At 39.2% G+C, this 26,500-nt stretch overlaps 1 protein-coding gene across 1 annotated transcript; it reads right to left on the reverse strand.

The window, feature by feature from the left end:
- Window positions 1–587: 587 nt before the first annotated feature.
- On the reverse strand, window positions 588–24,015 carry lrrc74b (leucine rich repeat containing 74B). Its single transcript, XM_017705007.1, has 10 exons — window positions 23,665–24,015; window positions 21,553–21,733; window positions 18,820–18,962; window positions 18,552–18,684; window positions 13,818–14,024; window positions 9,031–9,140; window positions 6,627–6,742; window positions 4,884–4,962; window positions 4,616–4,711; window positions 588–901 (listed from the first exon to the last, which is right to left on the reverse strand). Exons 1-10 carry the CDS (start codon window positions 23,824–23,826, stop codon window positions 785–787), a joined length of 1,344 nt encoding a protein of 447 aa, XP_017560496.1. The 5' UTR covers window positions 23,827–24,015; the 3' UTR covers window positions 588–784.
- Between the last annotated feature and the right edge of the window lie 2,485 nt (window positions 24,016–26,500).

Here is a 26,500-nt window from a genome sequence, read left to right on the forward strand (position 1 = left end):
TCAGAGTTAAAATAAAATGCCAGAAAAATTTATTAATATTTCTCTTTTTGTTCCTGGCTGTTTTTCCCATTCAAAGCTCAGTACAGTAGCCACTTCCCTTCCTTCAGTGTTTTACTAAACTCACTGACTGCTACGCTTCGTTTTCATTTGAACTGTTGACTTTAGAGTTGTAATCCAGTTTAACTCTTGCATTATGCTTAACTCAGTCGGATATTACAAGGCTTTTGGCTTTTTAAATGATTTGAAAGATTCAGGTTTGTGCGTCATACAGAAAAAGCTTGAGTGTCCCATGGCTGAGAAATGAAAATGGTGTTAATATTCAGTCGAGCTTTTGTATAATTCCTATGATCTGGGCTGTGTGTTTTTTCATCTTTTCTCCTTGGTCAATGTCAGCCGTTCCTGAAAAGAAGAGAAACTCAAAGATGTGCATATGCTTGAACCCCACCTGAGGTTATAAACGTCATCAGCACAAGCACCCATGCATGGGAACATCATTGTGTTCAACAGCTGTTCACATTAAACTGAGCAGGTGCCGCTCCGAGTAACCTTTCGGTGAGTTATAATGTCAAGAGTAGAGGTCCATTTCCTTCTGTTTGATTTTAGTAATCAGCCTTTAATAAATTCAAGAGGAACAGTTGGAATTACATTTGCTAGCCTAAACTGAAAAACATATTAATGGTAATATTTGGTGTGATAAAATTAAATCTCTGCTTTAGCTGACACTGAATTGACCCGCATGGTAGTGGTGTGGTAGATGCTGTGCCTGAATGCTTCTCGGATCTGGTCAGCTCTTTGGTTTTTGGAGAGGCCGTGTCTTCCCACCATGTTTCACCTGGAGATTTGGTAGTGTTTCTTTGATGGAGCTGGACAAGTCTTCAAAGTCCTGGTCCACACTGATGTCCTAGAGTGAAAAAGAGTAAAGAACAGTGGTATACTACAAACCCATTTACATACATGTTGGACATTAGATAAAATGTAAGTGAAAACAGATTTGTAAACCACCTTTTAAAGGCATTTAAAGGTAATTGAAAACAGCACAAAGAAGAGATATTTAATATTTGACCTCATCAACTTGAGTTTATATTCATTTTTGTAAATATATGCTAATTCCAAATTGGATGCCTGTGACTTTCAGCCCCTCAGATGACACTGCATTAAAAACCAACATGCATCTGTGATGAATATAATCACACAGGTCCAGGAATACTTCATAGAAGCCGAGTCAGTAAATGCCACTGTATTTACAGAGTTCATAGAAGTGTATCAAAAACATCCAGAAACACTGACGACTTTTCTGGGCTTGAGTTTAGTGGAAGCAAAGTGGAAATGTGTGCTGTGGTCTGATGATTCCATGTCATGTTCAAAGAAGAACAAGGACCATCCCAACTGTACCAGGACAAAGCTCAAAAGCCAGGGTCTGACATGGCATGGGGGTGTGTTAGTGGGTAACTAGCACATCTGTGAAGGCATCATTAATGTAGAGCTCTACATGCACATTTTGGAGAAACATATGCTGCCATCAAGACAACGTCTTTTTCAGGGACATCCTTGCTTGTTTCAGCAAGACTATGTTAAGCCACATTCTGCACATGTTACAACAGTAATAATAGGGTGCAGGAACTAGACCGGCCTGCTAGCAGTCCAGACCTGTCCTCCACTGCAAACGTGTGGTACATTATGAAGCACAATATAGAACAATGGAGATTCTGCTGAAGTGTTACAACAAGCAAGAATGAGAAAAAAAATCCACAAAAATTTGTGTCCCAAGTGATTATTGAACACTGTTAAAAGGAAAGGTGATGTAACACAGTGGTAAACATGCCCTGCTTTTCTGGAACATTTAATTTAGAATAAGGCAACTGTATAATAAGTATATATATATATATATATATGTATACAAAAAATAATAAAGTTCATTAGTTGAAACATTACATATCTAGTCTTTAGACTGTTTTCAGCTGAATTCAGTTGAGTACCCCTATTGGCATCTGTCTGTGCACATGCCTGGTCCAGACTCCTAATGCTCAAACCTAAGCTTGGAAAAACTAAATTAGAGAATGAGGAAGAACAACTGAGAACAACTAAGACGTAAAAGAAAACAAAGGACCACCGAGATGAACCACACTTTCTTTTGTGCAATGCCGTAGAAAAAAAAACACTTTTCATTGGATGGTTCTTTAGAGAACCATTTTTTGTAAATGAGATGTGTCTGAAGAACCTTTTTAAAGTTTCTCCACATATTGAAAGGCTCTAAAAAGGAGGAACCCAAAGTTAGTACAGAACCTTTACATTAAATCCTTAAAAGGTTCTTCCCACCACAGATCTCTTTTTCAAAAATCCCAGCTACAAATGTTTTGTTCTAAAAACATCCTGAGACTGTTCTATTACTGTTTTCAGCAGGAAGTTTTTTTTTTTTACATATATTTTTCAGTAGTACTTGTAGGTAACATTAGCCAATGGTGAATGTTCCCTGGCAACTGGGATGCTTCTTTTACCCTGCTATTATCTTGAATTGCTTAAAGTCTCCAAGTAAATGATTGATCATTGATTTTTTTTTACCTGAAAGATAAACTTGGGTAACAGTTTTGATTATAGTCATTTTCTGGAGGTTTAAAATGTTGGGACCAAGTTGACCCCAAGGATAAAGATGCTATTGGTAAATCTAACAATAACTGGAGGGTTATAAGTGGTTCCTCTAAGCCACATTCTGCATTGTTCAAAGAACCCTTTGTGGCACCTTTTAAAGGGAATCTAAAGACTTGAAAGGAAGTTAGACTTCAAATAGCAGAAATAAGAACTATGAGAATTATGCTTGAAGAAATCTTGAAGATTAAACATTGATCAGAGGTATTCAGACCAGACAAAGGAGAGATACGTGAGATAGTGATCAGTGTTAGTCTATCAAAGATTAACAGAAAAAGACTGATGAAATAGATATGATGGACCAACTTTTGACTGATCAGTGCTCGGTCCATAAATGGTGCTTTCTTGTAACACCTTGTTTTAAAATGTGTTAATAATTTCACAGCGTATTTACTGTACATGTGTGTGAATGGTCACACTCTTAGGATCGATCAGGCGTGTTTTTTTTGCCCTGTAATCAAGCTCATGTTGGCATTGCAGGAAATTCCTTATCATTTTCAATTTGAGTAGTTTTGATTAGGTAATCAAAGTCCAGCTCTGATCTGCTCTCATGTATCTGCATCAAAAGCGCTAATAGTTCTTTTCAAAAATTCCTTCTCCTCAACATGCATCATCAGAAGGAGGTTTTCCTACTCTTAAAACCTCTAAATCGGATGTTTGGAACTTTATTGGTAGAACTTTGTGAGGCAAGAGACATGTTTACTAAAACAATAAGCCATGAGAGGCTGTGCGTTACTGTGATTTTATCACAGAAGCCTATTGCTTTTATAAAACAATGATTAGCATAAAATATGATGAAATACACAATTTCTAAGAAAATAATTTAAGTTATTATGTTATTAATAACTAACATAAACAAGTATTCCACCAAGAAATGTAGTTCCTTTAGAATATGGTATCATTGTAAAGCAGCCATGGACCACTGAATGAGGAGAATGTTCGGTCGCCCATCGCTGTATATTGCAGTCATTACATGAATGTTGTAACTTTTTTGACATATAACAATGAACATGAGAACACAGCACTGTTGCTGTAAATGCAAAAATATTCGCTTTATAAGCACTTTTTCTTCCCCAAATTACCACTGAGTCATATTTAGCACCACTTCAGCGGCACCCCTCTTCTCAAGCTGGGACTGAATCTCAAATGGCTCCCTGTTCCCTACGTAGTGCACTACATATGGATTTAAATACTGGATCCTGCAGCCCAAAGGTGCAAACTATAGCTAAGAAATGGTTATTTGGGACTCAGACAGATCGATGATGGACTATTTGGCTGTAGGTAGAATCTCTAAACTTTCATAGCTAGCACACTAATTATAGAGGGAGTATGGAGCCATTTGGGATTCAACCTCAGTTTGAGTTCTGACTGGAACACGAACATTTAAAGCGTGTGATCCATTCAAGTGACATTTTTATACTTTTATACTGCTGTTTTACAGTTAATCATACTGTACATACTTTGATTTGAGCCTGATATTAATGATGGAGGTGTTTAAGCTGTTGCCTATCTTGTAACCTCTTAGCTAGCTGACCAGCCTAGTTGCAGTTAAGAACATAAGTTGTCAGCCCCTCAGTTTAAACTAAAAAAATAGGTTCTTACTAGCATGAGAGTCAAAGAATATTTCTTTTAACAGCACAAAAGATTTTTCGCACAGTGGCGTGTTACACAGTTCAGTTGTTGTGAGGTGGTCATGGGGTGGATATATCGTGGATTTTGCGAAGGCTTCGATCAGATTTTAGGCCCGGAACTGTTTTATGAAACAGGTTTAGCGTTGGTTATGTTGTAACGTTTGGCTGGAGTGCCTCTTTAACTTCAACCGAATTTCATCAGATATAATTACATTTTTGCTGATGTTCTGTAAAGCCTGTCCAGCCTTGCAACAGTTGCTACAAAAACACACATTTCTGGGTCAAGCATGATAACATCAACTTTGCCAGTATGCACAGAGTGTTAAGAGAGGGGCACATACAGAGAAGTCCAGGTGCTCCATTGCTGATGCAGAGTTTGCTTCTATGGCTTTAAGGACGGCAAAACATCCAGCTGACTGCATGGGATTCCGAGACATCTACATCCACAGAAAATCAAAAGAGCCTGTCAGCAGTTTACCAGCAAGTGAATTTTATGTCTGCACTGAAATTTAATTGAAAGTTTCACTTGATCTGCCACTTTTATCCCAGTATTCTGTCTCAGACACTTCCCCGCTGCTTCTACAGAAACCAATTTCCTCCGTGCCTTACTTTGAGGATCCGGATGGTTTTGTTCACTTTGAGGCCCACGGCTAAATGGATTGCTCCTTCAGGGGGGATGCGATTGATACTGTGGATAGAGAGAAGACGGAGAAATGAAATAACATGTTAGTGTTTCAGAAAGATTTAAACAAAATAAACAAGACGCATCACCATCAAAGGATGCCATTTCATTGCTGCCCCTTCAGAAATAGGGTCAGGTTTGGCTATCCGGATAGCTTTTTAATGGTAAACAGGCTGATACTGCCAAAGATAAAGGCCAAGAATCCATCAGCCTCATTGTTTCAGGGGGAAAAGCACACATGACCTTTGATTTAAGGCATGTTAGTAAAATATCAAATCAAAGTTGCTTGTCTTTTCTCCCAGTCTAGCAGATAGAGGGCAAAGGCAGTCTGACAGACGCTTTGTTTACTAAATGCAGAGGAAGATTAGCCTAAAGCCACCCTTAAGAAAACATATTGTTACTTAATGAAATCATGTCTAGAAGTGAAATAGCCCAGCAAAAGACGACTTGAGTAAAGGAGCAAAGTACCAAGCTCCCTATACAACCACAGTGAAACTTCATGGTATATCCAGCATAGGAACTTAAAGGGGCATTCCAGCCTAAGACCAACACCTAATTTGCTATTTGCTTGTTATTTAATATTCTGTAATGCAGCATTGCAACCTCCAGCCTTAGTTTTGATAGAACAGTTTTGTGTCCTATTTGTGCTTTTAGCCATCAATGTTTCCTCACTACAATACCCAGCATACATTGCGTAAATACTGGTGGTGATAAAGAAATCCTAACTGCTTGTGTATTTAACCAGAGAACTTGTAGAGGGGTGAGGTATTGCTCTGTAATGTCTTCTGGGTTTCTCAAACACTAGAGGGCGCTCCCGAGTGAATCCAAAATTAATGGGTTATGATGGAGCATTTGAGCAAAATCATGCTTCATAAATGCATACATTTTTTTTTATATAAAGTAATAAATTCATTTTCTAAACATAGAAAAACAAAATATATTGAAACTGCTGTTATATTTTTCAGCACTTTCGAACTTGAGTTATAGAACAGTGCCTCATGTATCACCGCATCCTGCTGCCCAAAACCCATTTGCTGTAGAAAAAAAAGAAACGTACAGGTGAGTTTGCTTTGCTTTTTCAGTGAAATACTTTCTTCTACTTTCTAAAATTAAAGGGAAGTTCCTCTCTGAAATTTTGCAGTCCTGTTTTTGATATAATAGGGGAAATAGGAAGTGGCCAGGCTCCTCATAAACGGGCTCTGATTTGGCCTCCTTTTGCATTAGCTAGCTAGTGGAAAAAAACAGGCCTCCAAAATCCATCTCAAACTCTTTGTAGTTTTCCTCCCACCTTCAAGTTTCATCATCGGAAGGGGGTTTTCCCAGTGTAAAATCTCACACTGTAAACTACTGTGGACCTGCTGTATGAGTCAAAGAGGTGTGTTTACAGCAGATGTAGCAATTGCATTTTTCATCTTGGAGAGAGCGTCCCTTTAAAACTCTATTCTTCTCTTCTGAGTCTGAAATAAAAAGTCCAGGACCTGAACCAACAGAACAGACTGATCTTAAATTAGGAACTAGTGACAGTGAGTAGAATGGAGCTGAGCATGCTTTCCTCTGTATGTGTAACTGGATGACTACCCCCCCCCTGGATCCATGCTGCAGATATCTCGTGCTTCAAATCACTGAGCTGTGACAGCCACACAGATAAAGTAAATGACAAAACAGTGTACCTAATATTGAGCTCCTCCAGAGTGTTGTTCTCTTTCAGCCCCTCACCCAGAGCCACTGCTCCCTCTTTGCCGAGTCCGTTGTAAGATAAGTCCACCGCTCTCAAGAATATGTTGGCCTTTAAACATTAACAGCAGACGTCGAGTCAGTCACAAACTAGTGCTTGTATTTCACCACACCGTTCAAGCCCCAGCACATACAGTCCATACATAGTCTATATTGAATTGATTGTTTTTGTGATGTCAAAGACATTTACATATAATCACTTATTCAGTCTACAGCAGTAAACAGTAAGCAGTAAGGAGTTTTGCAGCTCAGGCTACTGTTTGAATGAGACACAGGGCAGCCAATCAGAACAGTGGTCATTCACATATCATCTGAATTATTATTATTATTTTTTCTACATGATTTGAGCACAGCTGTCATCCTTTATATTGTGTGAAAATTTCATGATGAACGGGCCAATAGAAATCACATACCTTCACATTATATATCTTTACATCAACTTACATTAATTGACCTCTCCTGTAAAGTTGACTTTTTTGAAGATGCCATTTTTTTTTTATATTCAATGACACATGATTAACAAAAATATCCAGTGGTTGGGATAGTGTAGTGATTAACACCTCTGCCTTCTACACTGTAGGCTGGGGTTCAATCCCCCTACACTACACCAATAAGAGTCCTTGGGCAAGACTCCTAACACCGCCTTCGCCTACCTGTGTAAAATGATCAAGTTGTAAGTCGCTCTGGATAAGAGCGTCAGCCAAATGCCGTAAATGCGACTTATTTCTATGAAAATCATCTTTTTGTGTGCATTTTAAATGTCATGTGTAAGTAGAAAAAAGCTAGTTGAGTTGTCAGGACAGGTTTGTTTATTGATAAAACATTGATAGAGCTGTCACGTTAACATTAAGGTTAGTTTGCTTTGACAGATGTTATAAGGTTTGATGTAAAGATGGCTAATTAGAGCATGCTTAGCAAAAAGGATCATGTGACACAAGCTGTCACGACATCAAACAAGACAACATGACACTGGATATAATACTGGATATAATATGTAAATTATCAACAAAATTAATTGAATAAAAAGGCTAATCGTTGATTATTGCATGACATCATTGGTCAAATTCTGTATATGCTGCTTAAAATTTCAGCACCCTCAACTTAAAACGCCTTTTTGTGACTGTACCTTCTCGTCTCCTACAGTGGGGCCCTGGTAGTCTCTAGAGCAAGATTTTCTTGTTTAGAAACCAGATCCCCCTTCTGATGATGTATCTTGAAGGTGAGAGGAACTTCTGAGAAACTACAAAGGCTACAAAGGTACTTGAGGACGGACTTTCCGATGTTTTATTTTATTTTTCTCCATTAACTGGCTAGTGCAGGAGGAAGCCATGCAGCTAACATTACTGCTAGGAAGCCAAACATTACATCTGTATGCATTAGCAACTACATCAATCCGTTCCTTTGTCACAGTGGATTCAAAATGGTGTGCATAATGCCTAATGGATATTATGATGTGAGAAAATTTATGGACAAAAACACAAAAACGTCAATCATGAATCTGTTGAATGAGGCTGAGGGTTGCAGTAGAACATGAGACCTTTACAAAGCCATGTTAGGGCTGGAACGCTTCCCTTTAAAGGGAAATTGTTCGAAAAGATTTATATGTAAACAAAGTCTTTCAGAGGGGTTTGGTGTGAAATGCCCTGTTCTAGAGAAACTTACATAGTCAGAATTGTTCACAGTGGTGGTGATAGGAACCAGACGTCTGAAGACTTCAACCCCTGTAAAAGTTCCCTCCCCAGAGTTATTACATGATTTGGTTATTATAAATGTTGTCCAATGCCTGAGAAACTGGCTTATGATAGTTTTGAGATATGATTTTGGTCCAAATTTTTTTTTTTTTTAGCCATTCATGGTGGAGAGGTACACGCAGGGTGTTGTGAGGTGAAAAAGTACAAAACGAAAAGTTTTTTTTCCAGATTTACCACCATTTTATCATTCATTGGTTGTTTTGTATGGTAAATAAAACGGCCTTGTGTGCATTGTATGCATCACGATTTCTGGTTCCGATCACCACCACTGTAAAAAAAATATCTCTACAATGAACCATTTCACATCAGCCCACTCTGAATGAGGCTGTTTACATCTCAATGACAAATTATGTAGAGGTTAGGAAAAAAGGGTGGAATTCTCCTTTAAGACTTAGCTAGAAAAAGTACATTGACAGCTCAGCAGATGTTGTTTCGAAGCTCGAGATTGTGCAGTACTGAAAAATGGCTTGCCGTTTGCAGCCGTTGCGGATTAAAGTATTAGCTGTTTAATCACGGTTATTGGGCTGATCGATGCGGCTGGGCTGGAGTGGCTTCCTGCGGAGCATGAAAGAAAAGTTATCACTTTTACCCCAAGGCCTCTGGCAAAAGCAGTGGCTCCTTTTCCTCGAATGCAGTTCCAGGCCAGATTGAATGACTTCAGTCCTGTGTTCTCAGCGAGAGCTGCACCCAGAGTTTCCCCTAAGGGGGAAAAAAGAGGGAGAGAGTAAAAGACGGAACTCTTAAGTCTCCTGTATGCCTCTAACGTGAAACATTCACAATGGAATATGATTATCTGAGGCTTATGAAGGAAAAGGAGGAGAAAAATCGAATGTACATACATTATATCACACGGTCACCGCCTATTAGGCTTTATCATGGGTCACGGGGTAGAAGCAGAAACATATGCTTCGGTATGGTAGCATGGTAGCTTTATAAAGAGAGAGAGATATTGCCATATGCACGGCAGAGGGAGAGGTGCCAGTTGGATGGGTTATGAATGCATGAATCATAGCTTGCTCACACAATCATTCCATATGAATGCTCCAAAGCAGTATTTTTATTCTTGAATTATATAGATCATGAGGCCGTCTTTGCACTCCTGTCATTCATTGTGCCGTAGCCAGAAGGCTCTGCATCTACAATCCTCCCACCCAGCGCACTTCAGCTAGTCTTCAGTCATTCACTATATGTGAGATCCACTGTATGGCTCTGTATGATTGTTTTAATCCTCTGTGGATACACAGAGCTGCTGCGCAATGATGTGAAATGTTATATTAAATGAATGCATTAGTCATAACAAGTATTTCAAGGAAGAGAGCTTTTGCAGCACAGAGGATTTTGCACATTTATCAGTCTTGGAGACAGGTGCTGCGTGTAAATGGCAAAAACACCTGCTTTAATTATCCTAAATGGCATAATTTAATGCAACATTTCAATTTAAACTAGGCACTTTTCTATTTTTCTTTGCTGACTCTACAGGTGTTCAGATCAAAGGAGGATAATCCAGGTGTACGCTTTCTAAAAGCTTATGTTGTTTACTGAAATTCACCATTTGTTTGTAGACTTCAAAAGATAAACGATAATTTAGAGTTATGTTTTGCATTAAAGGGCCCGAATACAACATTTTTCTTGAGTTTTATGTTTTCCCTTGAGGTCCACTTATGACATCATCATTATCATCGTTAACCGCTTAATCCAGATGGGGTTGCGGTAGCAGTTGGGAGAGCAGAGAACTCCAGACGACCCTGTCCCCCGCAACTTCCTCCAGCTCATTACCGGTTACCCCAAGCTGCTCCCAGGTCAACTTGGAGATATAATCCCTCTAGCGGGCCCTAGGATGATCCCGGGTGGGTCTTTTCCCCATAGGCCGTGCCTGGAACACCCCCATTTGAAGGCGTCTAGGGGGCATCCGGATCAGATGCCTGAACCACCTCAACTGGCTTCTATCAGTGTGGAGGAGTAGCGGCTCTACTCTGAGCTCCTCCCAGATGACCAAACTCCTCACCCTATCAAGTAGAGTGTAGCTGCCACCCTGCGAAGAAAGCTCATTTCCATCGCTTGCATTCATTATCTCATTCTTTTTGGTCATTACCCACAGCTCATGACCATAGATGACATAATAAGACGTAATATCCACTGGCATTCAGGTGGTCCCTTGTTGGCTGGCTAGTAAGTTAACAATGATCTTCCTCTGAATTTGTATTTGAATGTCTATTGTTTAATATACACTATGTGGACAAAAGTATTGGGACACATCTCTAAATGATTGAATTCAGGTGTTTCATTCAGTCCCATTGCCAAGTGTATAAAATCAAGCAGCTAGCCATGCAGCCTGCCTTTACAAACAAATTTGTGAAAGAAAGTGTCGTTCTGAAGATCTCACTGAATTTGAGCGTGGTGCTGTAATAGGATGCCACTATTGCAATGTCAGTGTGTGAAAATGTTTTACTCCTAGATATTCCATGATTAACTGCAAGTGGTATTATTGAAAAGTGGAAGTGTTTAGTAACTACAGCAACTCATGAAAGCCATGAAACATCAGATCATGTAAAGTCACAGAGCACGTAGCTGAGGTGCTGAGCTGCATAGTGCATAAAGGTCATTAACGCTCTTCTGACTCAATAACTGCAGAGTTCAAACCTCCTCTGACATTAACATCAGCACAAAAACTGTGCGTTGGGAGCTTCATGGCATGGGTTTCCATGGCTGAGCAGCTGCATGCAAGCTTTACATCAACAAGTACAATGCCAAGCCCGCACAGAGCCCTGACCTCAACCCCATCAAACCGCTTTGGGGATGAACAAGAATGGATATTGTGAGACAGGCCTTCTCATCCAGTACGTGTCTGACCTCACAAATGCTCTTCAGAATGAATGATGCTCTGTATTGTGTATAATGTACTCAGAGCTGAAACACTTCTTAGAACTTCAAACTGCTTTAGATGGAAAGGTGTACATGAGTCATCCTCACATCGCAGGAGCAACGGATTCAAAACACTTCCACACACTTTTAATGGACTTGAGAAATGAATATCACATTTGGTAACTTTAACAGTGTTTACAAATGATCTCCCTTTATAAGCCCTTTCTTTTAAAAAGTGAGCCATAATATGGAAAACTAACCCTCGTTTTTCAGTTTCTGTTGTTTGACTCCCCAGTCCAGTCAAGGCCTGTACGAGGAAATTAAGTTGAATTAACAGCTTGTTTCGTGTTGACTGCATTCGTCACAACAACAATGCATTGACATACTGTACAGTGGCTGTACTTAAAAACATATCATGTTCATTGTGTTAAGAGACAACATGTCCAACCAAGCCCTACTTATTTTAAACAGACCATTCCGAAACTGTACTTTCTTTTTGGCAAAGTATTCTTTTAAAAGGAGGCTGTCGTGTTAAAGACTGGTATTGTTTCTTTACAGGCTTTGCAGATTTACATCCAGAACGCCTCTGCATTTTCAAGTACATGGCCCATGAATGACACCACAAACTCATGGACACTATTATAAGGAAACCAGCCCCAGATTTTGCGGTTTCCACCTCTTTGCTCTACAGTAATACTATTTTCACCTTTTAACATTGATGTTATAATGAGTCTTTCTGCCTGGATGTTTTCAAAGCGAACAATCAGAGCAATTGTATATTTTAGTCTTAAAGGCACAGTAACAAAAGAATTCTAACAGGTTCTAACTGTATTCTCCTGTTTTTTTACAGGTTGTTTTCCCAGTAGAATTCAGCTACATCACAGTAATCGTGTGATCCAGGTGACTGTGAGCTCACAGTACACAGTTGCTATTTCACTGTCCTTTACATTTTATATTAAGCAAATTACTGTGAAAAAAATGAAACTAGTAGCCAGTTATTTAACATAATTTTACAGTGAAATATTTGGCAGCGTAGTTAAAGCCAAGCAGTCTAAGTCTAATAGAGTCCTTGCACATGGGCTGAAATGTCACAATTTTAATGAAATAAAGTGTTTATTGGTTCTATGCGATACAAACTGAGTGCACTATATCTGAACAGTTTGTCTGTTCGATCCTTTCTTGCCTTATGCAAGATGAGAAATGTCTCCTTTTACCAGTGCAGTGCCTTAAGACTCAGAGACAAATCATCTAGAGATTGTTGTATTGATGGTAACGAGGTGCCGGTAGCACTGCATTCTCTTACGTCCACTTGGTCGTTTGGACTGTCATTTGGACTGAGGCGTATTAAACAGAGGTTTTATGGGCACAGTCATCAACATTATTTACAACCCTGAAAATATTAAACCCTTGCTGTTTTATGCATTATTCACAATGCAGAATCTTTCAGCAGGAGTAATGTTCTTCTTCAAGCGCTCATGATCACTCGCGTTGTCTCCATCGCCAGATGATTCCGCCCTGGGCTACGCAGTCTGGAAACAGCTAGGACATTTTTTGGGACGCACTGCCTGAAACAGACAGCCTTGACAAGTCTCAGGCAGCGTGACTTTCTCAAAGAAGTCTGGGTTTGTTACATTTTCACAGTTTAGTTGAGAAGGTCCAAACACTGGTTGGATGCACAAATCATACACAAAGCAAGGAGGCAGGAAGGTAAATCCCATCCCGTCACAGTTGTGAGGTTACTGGATTTGACAGAAAAAGTTGGCTGGATTGTTTTCGAGATCCGAGTCCTCTGCCCATGAAGACTGTTTGTACTGGCCTGGAAATCTCAGTGTTTTTGTCATTCTGATTGACAGTTGTCAATAATACGAATGTCCTTCGTGTTCAATTTATTGTATTTATATCACTTTATCACCTGAGAGTTATTTGGAAAGAGATTTGAGGAACCATCACATTCTGTACCCATTAAAGGTTCCCTTAAAAACGTTCCCTAAAAAGGCATGTTTGAAAGGAGATTTGTGAGCATGAGGAACCTTTTTAAATGGTCAGGATCCAAAGGTTTACTACACACTTCAATAGCCTAAGAATAGCTCAGCCAGTTTGCACTGAAGTCCCTGAAGTTTACTGAATAATAAGGCAAAGCATGTATTAAGCCTGAGATGTTAAAGCGTTAAAAAACCTCCACATAATTTAAAGGTTCTGTACCAATTTAAGGTTCCTTAGAATCTTTCCATTATGTGGAGGTTCTTTAAACTTTCAAAAAGTTCTTTACACTCGCTTATCTCACTTACAAAAGTGCCCCATCCATTGAAATGTTCTTCAGGGAACCATACGTTCCTTTATGGCATCAACCCTATTTGGCACCTTTATTCTATTATTCGATTTCTGGACAGAAGATATAAGAATGTCTTTTTCTTCATCAGCATAGCTCACAGATCTCCACCAAGTGTGCCTGACCCTTCATTTCAAGATCAGCTTTTTAGCATTAACTTTTAGCTATGTCATCTGAGGCCGTACCTGCTGCCTCTCCTAGCTGGTTGTGACTCATGTCCAGATGCTGCAGGTTCTGGTTCCTGCTCAGGGCTTCAGCCAGGTGTCTGGCCGCTCGCTCGTCCAGACAGTTCCCTGAGAGATTGAGCAACACCAGGGTGGTGTTCTCCAGCATCATGCTGGCCAGAGCCTTCACACCATACTCACCCAGGTGGTTCTCTGACAGGTCTATCTCTGAAACAACATGAAAATCAAATACATTTATTCATTTATCCTTGTATGAAAAGTCCAAATCATCTGAAGACTCATGTCATTATATTCAGTGATTATGAATTATAGTAACAGTCCCATTTCAGAGTTTGCATTCAGTGTTCTCAGTGATGTAAAACCTGCAACCTATACACTTTCATTCAAAAGTTTGGAATCATTTGTGGTATTCATTATTCTTGCTATTTTATTCAATGTTAACTTATACAGTGAGGATTGAAATACTTAACATTGATACCAGGATATATTTTAATATGTTTTATTTAATTTTCCTGGCTGTTTGGGAACATTATGCACTTGATGATGATGATGATATCTTGAAAATTTTCCTTTTTTCTATTTCACTGAGTGCGTTTACACACACATAGACACACATCTTCTAAGCTTCTCCTTCTGGGTCGCTGGGGTGCTTTAGCCTACCCAAGCGGTCATTGGGTGGAAGGCAGGATATTACCATGGACAGCTCGCCAGTCCATCGCAGGGAAGAGTGCGTTTTTCATGCACTCAATAATCCAGTCATAGTTAGATTTCTGCAGTTATTCTTAGATCAGAGTCAGGAACTCTTACTCTGATTTCTTTTGGATTTCTCAGTCTGAGCATGTGCGAAAACAGACTGCTGTACCAGAAATAAGCAAGCAGCCAGAAGATGGCAGCTCTTTAGGAGCGACGCTGAAACTAAACACTTAACGAAATGAAGATTTAAATATTCTTCATCTTCTAGATGACCTGTGTTCATATTTTCAGGTAAAGTGGTGCGGTGTTTGAGCTTCACTTTACGTTTACATCACATCTTCTACTGTGAATTTATTGGCCAGTTGCAAAGCAGAAGTCTAATTACTGTTTGACTCATGTAGACTTGGAGTTTCCCCATTATCTGATACCTCAAGTGCATTTAAATGCGTTGATCAGATTATTGAGTGCATGTAAATGCACTCACTGTTTTTTTTTTTCACAAAGAAGAGTTTCATGCATTCCACATAAATTACAGCTTGATTTTGAAGTCATTGTATTTGTGATGTCATAAAACCCAATGCATTTACATTACATCCACTTCCACCTATTCAGCCTGCAGTACTTTAGCTCCACCCATCCACTTTAAAGTGTTTCAGCCTGGACTGCTTTTTGAGGCAACCGTCAGAGCAGAGCAGAGCAGGGATACGGGGGGGTGGGGGGGTGGGGGGGGGGTGTCTTAAGTTGGGAGTACTGAAAATTTAAGCCGCATATCTGTGACGTAATCAGTGACGTCATGCACATTTTTTTTTTACTTTTCTTTCTTTGAATATGAATTTGAATATAGCAACACTCTTAAAAAGATGGGTCTTCAAGAATTCTTTAGTAAAGATAATAGTTCTACACGCTCTAAAGGTACTCAAAGGTACTAACTGTTACTGGAGTAGTGCCCCTCTTGTCACTGGGATGGTACCCTCAAGGGTACATCTCAGTACCTTTAGTCAGGGAACATATTGGTACCATAATCCACTGAAATGATATTTTCTAAGTTATATACTCCACACACCCCGTCTCGTCTCCAGGCTTTTCACTTTATTGTTCTGTTTTAAATCATTAGATTATATGAAGGTACAAATACGTACTTTTCTACTGGAAAAACATATAAGGTTCACAATCAGACCTTAAACCCACTGCTGTACCTTTGAGGATACATTTACATTGTTTGGATATATTGGTCAAAGAATGTTGGAGATGGAGCTGCCGGGTAGAAGGAGAAGAGGTAGACCTCAGAGAAGGTTTATGGATGTAGTGAAGGTGGACATGGAGATGGTTGGTGTGAAAGTAGAGGAGGCAGTGGATAGGGCAAGATGGAGGCAGATGATCTGCTGTGGTGAAATGGTTCTCTGCATTGATGGAGAATGTGTTGTGATGAACCTTCTTGGAAATGGATCTATCTAGCACCAGCATGGGGTTCTTCTGTCATTACTTCTGTCATTGGTTGAACACATTATACACTTTCTTTACAATATTAATTTTCAGATCATTCTAACTGTTAAATAAATGAATGCCTATGCGATCAGATTTCAGGTTAACAGGCTCTGTACTTTGTTCTGTCTGAAAGCTTCAGCTCACACATGTACAGTATTGCTTAGTGACGGAAAGCAGTCGGTCACCTTTGTTCTCTAATTCTGCTCCAGCGCTGTGTGAAGCTGTGCGATCAGCTCAGAGCCTTATTTAAACAAGAGCAGGTGTTTTTTCCTCCTAATAAAGCCAATCTTGCCCTTTCATTAGATGTGCTGACAGGCTGAGGTCGTAATATGCTGCAAAGAGCAGCAGGAGAAATCCAACATGTGAAGCATTAGGCTGTCTCAGAAGTGAAGGCTCCAACGACGTCAGCTTCTCTCTGAGAGAATATGAGATATAAGATATTTCTGAAGATGCATTTTTGACCATGTTTTCAAAACAATTTTTTGTCCACACCAATAGATCGTAGACCACTGAGAGTATGTCATCATGTTGTAGTCAGCGTTATGCCCAAATAAGATTAAGCCATTGTTTTTCTATGGGAAGAACGAATGGCGTTCTTTAAAAACGCTGCTTTCGTCCCCTGAAGTAATCAAAACTGTTCCAAAGTTGGTGCATTTTGGGCTGAGAAAGTTTTGCCTCTGAATGTCGCTGAAGCCTCTGAATGATGTGGTTATTAAGGAGCTGAAACACAAATATTGCTACGTTCTATCTAGGGATGCTCAGTAGCAATACCTCACCAACCATATCAACAATTCTTTTTCAATCAAAGGCTACGTTTACACAGCAGGTAAAACTGGGCCTAATCTGATTTTCTCACCAAATCTGATTTTTTTGTTTAGCTGTTCACATTATCTTTAAAACGTGACCTGTAGGCGACATCAGTCTGAACAGATCAGCCACTAAACTGGCACAAAAGAACAATACTTCACGTGGCTCATCCAGAGGTAAACAACCATGATGGACAGTGAACGCCTGTCAGTGCAGGAGGGCCAGCATTACAGGGGCCATCATGAAATTCCAATGGCTGACAGCTGGGCTCAGCACCCACAATGTGTTCAAGTTTGCCGTAAAGAGGGCACGGCTGTTTCTTTGATTCGTGTCCTTGGATTCTTTAAGCTTTTATTTGGTTGCTGCTGCCTCAGTCTCCACCGGCCGCTTTTGGCCATTTTATTTGAAACCTCTTCAAACACGGAGCAGTTGCGATGAGCTGCTTCTAGGTTTCTTGGTACAGAAACATCAGCCTAAATGTTTACGAGTCTCAGCAGTTTGAAATTATGACAAACGTCGAGCTGGACTGACATAAAAGTTGCATGAATTCCTATCTGGCTGTTCAAATTGGAATCAGATACGTATCGAATTTCAGCGCCACATATGAGAGCGTCTGAAATCGGAATTGAGAATGTCTGATTCACTGCGTTTTTTGCTGTTCACACAGATGACACATCTGTATCACATAGGAAGAACATCTGTGTAAACATAGGCAAACTGCCATATGGAGCAAGTCAAAATATATTATTTGTCAGCAGATCTTAAAAAAAACAAAAAGCAAAAAATGCTGTGTGCATAAATATTCCACCCCTTCAGCTCAGTACTTTTTACAACCACCTTTTGCTGCCATAGCAAGTCTGTTTAAGGTGAGTGACTCCTAGCTTTGAACACTGTGGAGTGATTTTGTCCAATTCTTTAGGCAGATTTCTTCTTAAGATTGGTTGGATGACACTTGTGGACCACAATTTCCGAAAAGTGCCACATATTCTATATTGGATTTAAATCTTCAAGTCTTTGACTTGAACATTGTAGAACGTTGTCTTTTTGTTGTGCAACTGCTCCTGTGTTGCTTTGGCCTGGTGCTTGGAATCACTATCCTGCTGAAAGGTGAGTTTTCTCTCAAACTTCAGTGTTTTTTTTAGCAGACTGCAGGTTTTTGGTCTTGCAGTATCTCTCTATATTTTACACCATTCATCCATCCTTCAGTTTTACCGAGATGCCCAGTCCCTGCTGAGAAAAAAGCATACCCACGGCAGGATGCTGCCACCCCCACACTTCACTGATAAGATGGTGACTGTTGAGGAATGAGCAGTGTTAGGTTTGTGCCACACATAGTGTTTTGAATTTTGGCCAAACAATGTAATTTTGTCTCATCTCACCACAAATTACTAATTGTAGGCCAGTTATGTCCTTGTTAGGACAACATCTTTCATCCATATAAACTTGGAGCTTTCACAGCACAGGCGTTGAATACTTATGCAAACAGCGTTTTTTACATTAAACCAATATCACTTTAAATTCATTAATTGTCCTTAATGGTTTTATATATTTATGTATATTAGTTAAAGGAGTCAAAGACAAAGTCTCTGAATGTGATGCTGATGATACGTTAGGTAAGAGACAAATAACAGGTGATGAAGTTGAACAGGCTAGTGTGTTGCTGGTGTTTGGGCTGAGATTTATAGTAGCACATGTATGAAAGTGTGATCAATGATCAATGAAAGGTGTTTAGCTGTTTCAGAAAAGCACCTGTGATGTAACAGTTCTCCTTCAGCATGTCAGCCACAGCTGCCCCGCCTACTCCTTCCATCCAATTATCTCGTAGATTCAGCTTCAGGATGGAGGTGTTGGTTACCAAGGGAACCGCCAGAGCCATGGTACCCTACCGAGCAGAGTTGTCAAAATGTCTTTTTTTCAGTTGTTTGTTTATCTTTGTGATCAATGGTGAGCAAAATAAGCCAAATATGCTCTATTCATACATGGTTTCTATAGTGACGAGCATATTTTAGAAGTCTACCTGAGGTCCAAGGCCATGGTGCACCATGCTGAGTTCACTCTGGTGCATGTTTCTGAGGAAGTATGAGACAGGAATCACACCGAGCCTCTTACACGCCTCTCTGTAGCAAGCCTGGCCAGTGGGATCGTACGGATCTTTCTCATCTGTAACACAAACAAAACAGGACATCTCTCATTCTCCTCAAAGCTGGCAAGATCTCATGGTCTATGATTCCAATAGCCAGGCTGGTGACATCACGGCATTGTTATGTAACAATTTGGATAACTGACGACCAGCCAGTGTTAAATGATTCATTAACTCTTTTTGTTATGGCTGAGTGAAAAATCAACATAATTTTCCTTCAGCTGCCCCAAATGTAATCAATCAGCCAAGACATGTGTGGTCTGAAGTTTTTTTCTTTAATATGGCGCTAGAGCTATGACACTGAAGTACAAACCCAACACAGTAGGTAAAATGTAGTAGTTTATAAATGTTCTTTGACCTGTATTTGAATGAAAACAGTACAAAGACAAAATATATCATGTTTAATTTGATCATTTTCATTGTTTCTGTTAAATATACACTGATGCTGAACTTGATGCCTGCAACACTTTCGGAAAAACTTGGGACAAGAGCAAATTAAAACTCGGAACATTGTGAAACATCATCTTAAACAGGTAATGCAATCATGCTTGGGTATTAAAGAAGCTTCCAGGAAAGGCCAAGTTGTTCATGTTCATAAAGGACAAGGTCCAATACCACACCTGAATACCTGTGACCTTTGACACCTCAAATGTCTGCATTACAAACCAGCATGCAGCATGTTGTTGTGATGGATATCACCACATGGGCTTTGAGAAGCTGTTGTCAACAACAGAGACGCAAGTTGAGACTGTAATGTGTGCAGCGGAAGCCAGATCCAAAAGTATCTAGAAACACTGCCCACTTCTCTGGGCCCAAGCCCATCTGAAATGGCCTGGTGCACAATGTAAACATGTATTGAGGTCTAATGTTAGGTTGTCTGGGCCAAAACAATGAAAGAGAGAGTTTTTTGGAATGTGCTGCAGTTATCAAATTAGTCAAAAAAATTGTGATCATGGGATTGTGTCTTTAAACGTTATTCAACAGTGTTCTTTGAAACATAATAAAGATTTTAAGCGAGATATCCTCTTATGCTTGCTGATGGATACTGGTATGTTTCCAGCAGATTTGTTTTCTTGTGGCCCTGCTTTGAGAAACACATGAAAAATGCTAAAAGGCAAAAAAAAAAAAAATCTACAGTTGGTAAATTGCATGTCAAACAGTTCTTTTCTGTCAAGGTAGGCAACTCCTAGCCATGTAAAGGTATTAATGCAATTTGAAAGGTCATTTTGTGGACAGCAGTAGGGCATGTGTCAGAAAATATTTAAACAAATCTGTTAGATGCCCCAACTTCGACACTCAAATTCACTCTTTTTTGATCTATTTTGTAGGATGCTAAATGGTGAAAATGCACTTCTATTATGCCCGCATAGCTACATTAGACTTGTAACTCCCGTGAAAAGCTAAAGAAACAAGCTTTGGTTACCAAATATGTCTTGGCTGATATATATTTGGGGTACGGGGAAACTTGTGTACATTTGATTTTTTTGTCAAATTTCCTTTCCAATTAACTCCTTAAACAAATATTTTGGTGAAAAATCTAATTTATACACTTTTCCCCTCACCCTAGATGTTCAGAGCAGTTTTGGGCATGTGTTTATGCAAAGGATTGGGTGGCTATTAACATGATCTAGTGTTTGTTGACAAGATTAGGCCAGGGTTAAAATATAGAAGCAAAATGTGGACAACAAATATGCTTTCATTGATTGACTACTTCTGAGGTAAACGGAAAATTGTGTACCATTCCTTACAAGTTATTATTATAGATATTAAGACTATTTATGTAGGAAAGTTTGTTTGTGATTTAAGTGTGTGTAGAGCATGTACAGGTGACCGCCCAAATACAGTGTGACCCTTCTTTGAAACTAATAAGAGTGAGAAGTTAAACTGTGGTCATACAAGCCCCCAGAGATTAGGGGTTAACAATATGCAAGTCAATGCGAAAGAAGCAACATTTGCAAAAATGATCTACTGTTGAAACCCGATCCGTTAGCCGCCTGGTGGAGTGAAATAGTATCATTGGCAAATCAAATATTACAACACACCGTTGTTCGCCATTAAGATGGCCAATTATGATAAATGTGGAAAATTCCCAAGCCATTCATTAAGCTATGCAGAGGCACACTGCATTAATACAGCAGATGGTCATCTCTAATAAGCTGAATAAACAGCCATGGGAGAGAGAGAGAGAGAGAGAGAGAGAGAGAGAGAGAGAGAGAGGGAACACATGGATAGCATGAGGGTTTAGAACAGTGATTTATGTAGATGTAGGAGACTGCGTAGGTGTTCCAGTATCTTCAGAACAAGCAGGTGAGAAATGGAGAGATAGAGATAGAGAGGGAGAGAGAGAGAGAGAAAGAGAGGATCTGTCTGAAATCAAAAGTATGACTCATGACTGTTAGCCCGTTTTATTCCCTGTAGAGCAGCAACCACACACTCTCTGCCCCTTAGCTTTCTGACACCCTCCATAATAACACGAATCACCCACGCTCTCTCTTTCTCTCTCTCTCTCTCTCTCTTTCTCTTTCTCCCTCTCTCTCTCTCTCTCTCTCTCTCTCTCTCTGTCTCACGCTCTCACTTTTTCACTTTTAATAAGAACTCTTTCTACATAACCTTCAAGCTCCAGCTCTGTGTCATAATCTTCATCCGTGCTCAAACACACTCCGTCTCTGTGCTGTTCGTCAAACGCTCCACTCTCCTCCTCATCCTCCTCATCTTTATCTCCACCACTGTCTTCCTCATCTTCAGCCCTCTCCCCTGTGCTCGGACTCCGGCCCCTCGCTCTGACCACTGTCTATAAAAACAAGCAGACTGTCCGTCAAAAGTTTGGAAAACCTGCCCAACTTTTGGAATTTCAGTGAATTTTCTTACTTTTATTTTGTAAGTAAGTAAGAAACGGCACCTGCAAAGCTTTCCAGCTATTTACTAATGCACTTACATCACACCTACTGTGGCCACTTTATTAGAAACCCCTACCTTGTAGCTCCACCTTGCTGGTGCACATTTTGTTTTTATTCATCTATTTCTATTAATGGTCAAAACCGACGCCTCAACAGCTAAATATAACATCTACTTTTTCAGCGTTTTCTTTTATTATGACTGGCATTCTTTTCAGGAGACTTGATTATGTTTTACGAACTCCAAAGTTCAGTCTTAGAAGTTGGTGGTACTTTCTACTTCTCACAGCCCAGCTGATCTCTGACACTTGCAACGATGTTGAAGACCAGACTCTGGGGTGGTCAGTCCATCTGAGCGCACCAGCAGCTTCTTTGTTTGATTTGCGTATTTTTTCCTCTTTCTCTTTTTCTCCTTTTCTCACTGAGGCTTCTCGGCAGCTACACATGCTTTTAGACCCATGGCGCTGCATTGTCTTCTCACAGTGGGAGGATGGCTGTGGATTTTTTCACATGTGAGGCAGGAGTGGATGAAAGCTTTAAGTGCTGTTTAACTGGCTGGGCAGTTTTGGTGGTCTATCAGTCTATCAGGTCATATTGTGGCATTTTTTCTGTATTTTTGAGCTGCTGTTTTTGGAAACTCTTGTTTTTTTCACACATTTTCCTTTGATTTTCTTCTTCTTTATGAATGTGGATTAACATGTATGTTTACTTTTATTAGAAATAGGTCATTTGTACAGAATGGATGTTTTGACAATGTTTATCTGATGGTGACAGATGGTGTCTACCAAACTTTTTGAACTGCAGTTTTATGACTTATTTACCTTCCTAATGCAAGTGGATTATCTTATATCTAATCTTCTCAGTAATATCTTGTAATAAACTTAACAGCCTTTTGATTAGAAAGTAAACAACTGAAAGGTGGGATCTGATTTTGCACAGTACTCTATATGTTGGGTGTTTCTGATATAATCTTCAATAACTGTTGGCACAAGGTAGGCATTTCCAATAAACTGGCCCCTCAATGCTCTATATAGCACTCATCTTCATATTTATCAGTGTTTCTTTGGAAAGCAGAGCAGTTTTTTTAAAAGAATGATTTTAGTTTTCTTTTCAAAACTTGTTTGAAAGCACAGACGGAAACATTTGGGCCCAAATGTGCTTTAAAAACCAAAAGGTTTTTATGAAAAGGATCAATAGGGTGGAATTTTCCCTTTTATATATGCTTTACTGTTTGTTATAAAATAGCATATTAAAGCTTTAGTGAAAGCCTTATTGTGTTCATTTGTCACAAATTGACTAAGAAATCATGTTGATTTGCGTAAAAAAACATGGTAACAGTTTCTATGAATGTCATGTTTGTAAGCATTTATAAACACATTCATAACATGTTATAATGCATTCATAAGGCATCATTATAGCAATAATTCTACGCTGGTCAGCCTATTTGGAGCATCTGAATATTCATGACTGGAGCCCCAATGATGCTCTAATAGCACCAGCAGTGATAAATAAAATACTGTAAATCTCAGGGTGTGTATTTGTCTATACACTCTCCAAACTGGGACTGACCTCTTTGACACTGACAGCATAGCATGTTATGAACACTACGTATAATGCATTATGTTAATTCATAATGTATAAAAACATGGCTCTAGTCTAATTCAGTGTAATTCATTTTTAGAAACATTAATAACCATGTTTATAATGCGTTATGAATGTATTATAACACATTATGAATGTGTTTATAGATGCTCACAGATGTGACATTCATGGAAAGTGCTACCAAAAAGACTTTTAAAAGTCCCCAAACTCTTACGTGCCCGCTCACCTGGCTGTCCACACTGCCTCTGCTGTAGATTTTTCGTGGTCTGCTGGTCGGCCTGCTCCCAATCCCTCCTAATGGCTCTTGCCCAAGACCCACGTCATCATCGTCATCCTCACGTACCGAGGGCAGCAGCGTCTCCTTGGCTACCCTCTTACCCACCACCATACTGAATGTAAGTGGTAGTGGTGGGGGTCTGAATAAAGAATATTTCTAACTGTATTTAACCAGACAGGCTTAATCCATGAAAACCCGCCTCAGGCAGGTATGCAGGTGTTCCATCTCTAAACTTAAACATGTTCATCAAAAGCTGAGTGAAAGGAAATCACTGCAGGAGTGGGTTCTGTTGTGGGTGGTCCATCCTAGACTGACGCAGACTCTTACTAACTGCCTGGCTTCAGACACCAACTTCAGCCCACACGCTCCAATCAGAAGGGGGCTCTGAACAATGGGGGCGGGCTGAAGTCCAACTGATTTACTTTGTTGACAGGTTGCCATGGTACCAATCCTCCCCTCTCTTCTATTGTTTCCTCGTCAAGGGGTTTCAGAGTGAGAAACAGTGATATGAAACCAGATGTCATACCTGACTCTGAATAATATCTTTAACCCCTTAAATGGCCAGGGCCCACCGGCAGGCCCAAAGCTTTATTACACACCCTAGTTTGCATCGAAGTCCTTGTACTTACTGAATACGAAGCCTTAGTATGTAGCAAACCTGGTATTTTAAGAGGTTAAAAATGAAGAGTCCTAAATAGTTCTTGGCTTGGACGAACAGTAATATGCAAAAATTTGAACACCCTTGTTTCATCTCATTTATGAAGTGTAAATAAGTTAACACATCGTCTATAGATAATAAACTTAAATATGGCATTTTCTACATTTCAATTTCTTTGCTGAGTTTAACATATTGTAAAAATATAAGACATACAGACAGAATGTGCCATGAATTCTGCACAGGCCACATTTTGTATATTTCATTTTTTCCAATATATTAAATTTAGCAAATAAACAGCATTACAATGTGCAGAAGTGTGTTCTTTGCAAAGGATGTGTTTACAAAGCATGGAATTTGAACACTGATCACCCCACGAGGGTGCCCAAACTTTTGCATATGACTGTATGGTTCTACAGCTGTATTTCCAAAAAAGTTGAGATGCTGTGCAAAATGTAAATAAAGACAGAATGCAATAATATGCAAATCATTTAAGGCCTACTTTTCATTGAAAATGGTGCAAAGGCAACAAATCTAATGTTGAAACTCAGAATTTTTTAAAAAATAAGCCCATTTTGAATTGGATGGCAGCTACACATTTCAAATCTGTACGTTTTTTGCTGTTTTGAATTGTCGCACCACCAAGTCTTTCACACAGAGGTGAACCCCTCCCCATCTTTACTACTGAAAGACTCTCTGAGATGCTCTTTGTATAGTCGATCATGTTACTGAGGTGTAACTAATGGTGGGCATTTAACCTAACCTAATCTAACCTAACCTAGGTGTGAGATGTTCCACAAGGGGGGTTTTTATTATTATTATTATTATTATTATTATTATTAGTGAATTAAACAACTTTAGTCTTTTGTTGTCCCAACTTTTTTGTAAATGTGTTGCTGGTATCAACACTGGTAAATTCAAAATGTGCATATTGTGTCAAAAACATACTCAGTTAAAGTTGGAGCCAAAAATTTCCTTCTGCAAAAATAAAGTATTTTTATACACATTTGTAGGAAAACGTTTGAGCACCCCTTTTGAAATAAACAGTTTTGTTGATTTTGTAAGTGGAAATAAGTTAAAGCCAAAAAATATGTAAATATGGCATTTTTCTGTTATTAAATTGACTTCAAATTTAGTACAATTTCTATGTATTTGCTGAGATTACTTTTTCCAATATGTTAAAGTGTAAAACATAAATATGTAAGCACAAACATCTCATAACATATTTCCAATATGTTCAATTCAGCAAATACACAGTAATTATGCATTTAAACGTACAGACGTGGGTTCTCTGTAGAGTGTGTTCTCAGTTATTATCAATAACTGCAAAAGTAAAATTTGTCTAGAAGCTTTGATGAAAAAAAGGCATGGCACTCGCCTGATTGGCAAAAGAAAAAGAAAAAAAGAGCAAAAAGAACAAAGACATAAGGCTTTCTATTGAAATATAAGGAGTGAAAAGAATGTTTTGTTGCCTTGGAAATGCATTTCCAATTCAATATCAATGATCGTTGAAAGCATTATTTGCATTAAAGTACAAATCTTCCAAAAGAACTCAACTATGGAACCAAAGTACAATAGCTTAAGTAAATTCCAACCCTGATTTTTTAATTAGGCTGTGTGGAATTCGAAAAGATGACAAGAAGTGAAGACAGTGGTTATTAATCTATGAGCTATGAAACCAAAATTAAGACAGAAATGTAGAACTTGACATTAATTACTGTACCTTTACTCCACCATCCATTAATACCCATAAAAGACAGAGAACCGCAGAGGATGACATATAAATGGTGTTTTATTATTAAGTAGATGCAAAGTATTCTGGAATATGCATTAAAGAATATGCATCAAAATGGCAAATGTCTCAAGGTTTAGGTGTTGCACGATTGAAGGTTCACAGCAGAGAGTGATTGGAATTCTTTATTTTTCTTTACACTTTTCTTCAAGCTGCAAAAAAAGAAACAACCAAAAAAAAACAAACAAACAAACAAAAACAAAGAAATAGTCCCTCGGTCTCTTTTCTGTCATGACAGTCAACCAAACCCCAGTGCTGAAGAGGAGGAACAGATTTCTGAACAGCACACAGTGACCGCATGCATTTGCTTTGGATTCCCCCAAAGCAACGTAGTGACT

The sequence above is a fragment of the Pygocentrus nattereri genome, chromosome 20 (genome assembly GCF_015220715.1).
Source record: "Pygocentrus nattereri isolate fPygNat1 chromosome 20, fPygNat1.pri, whole genome shotgun sequence".
NCBI lineage: Eukaryota > Metazoa > Chordata > Actinopteri > Characiformes > Serrasalmidae > Pygocentrus > Pygocentrus nattereri.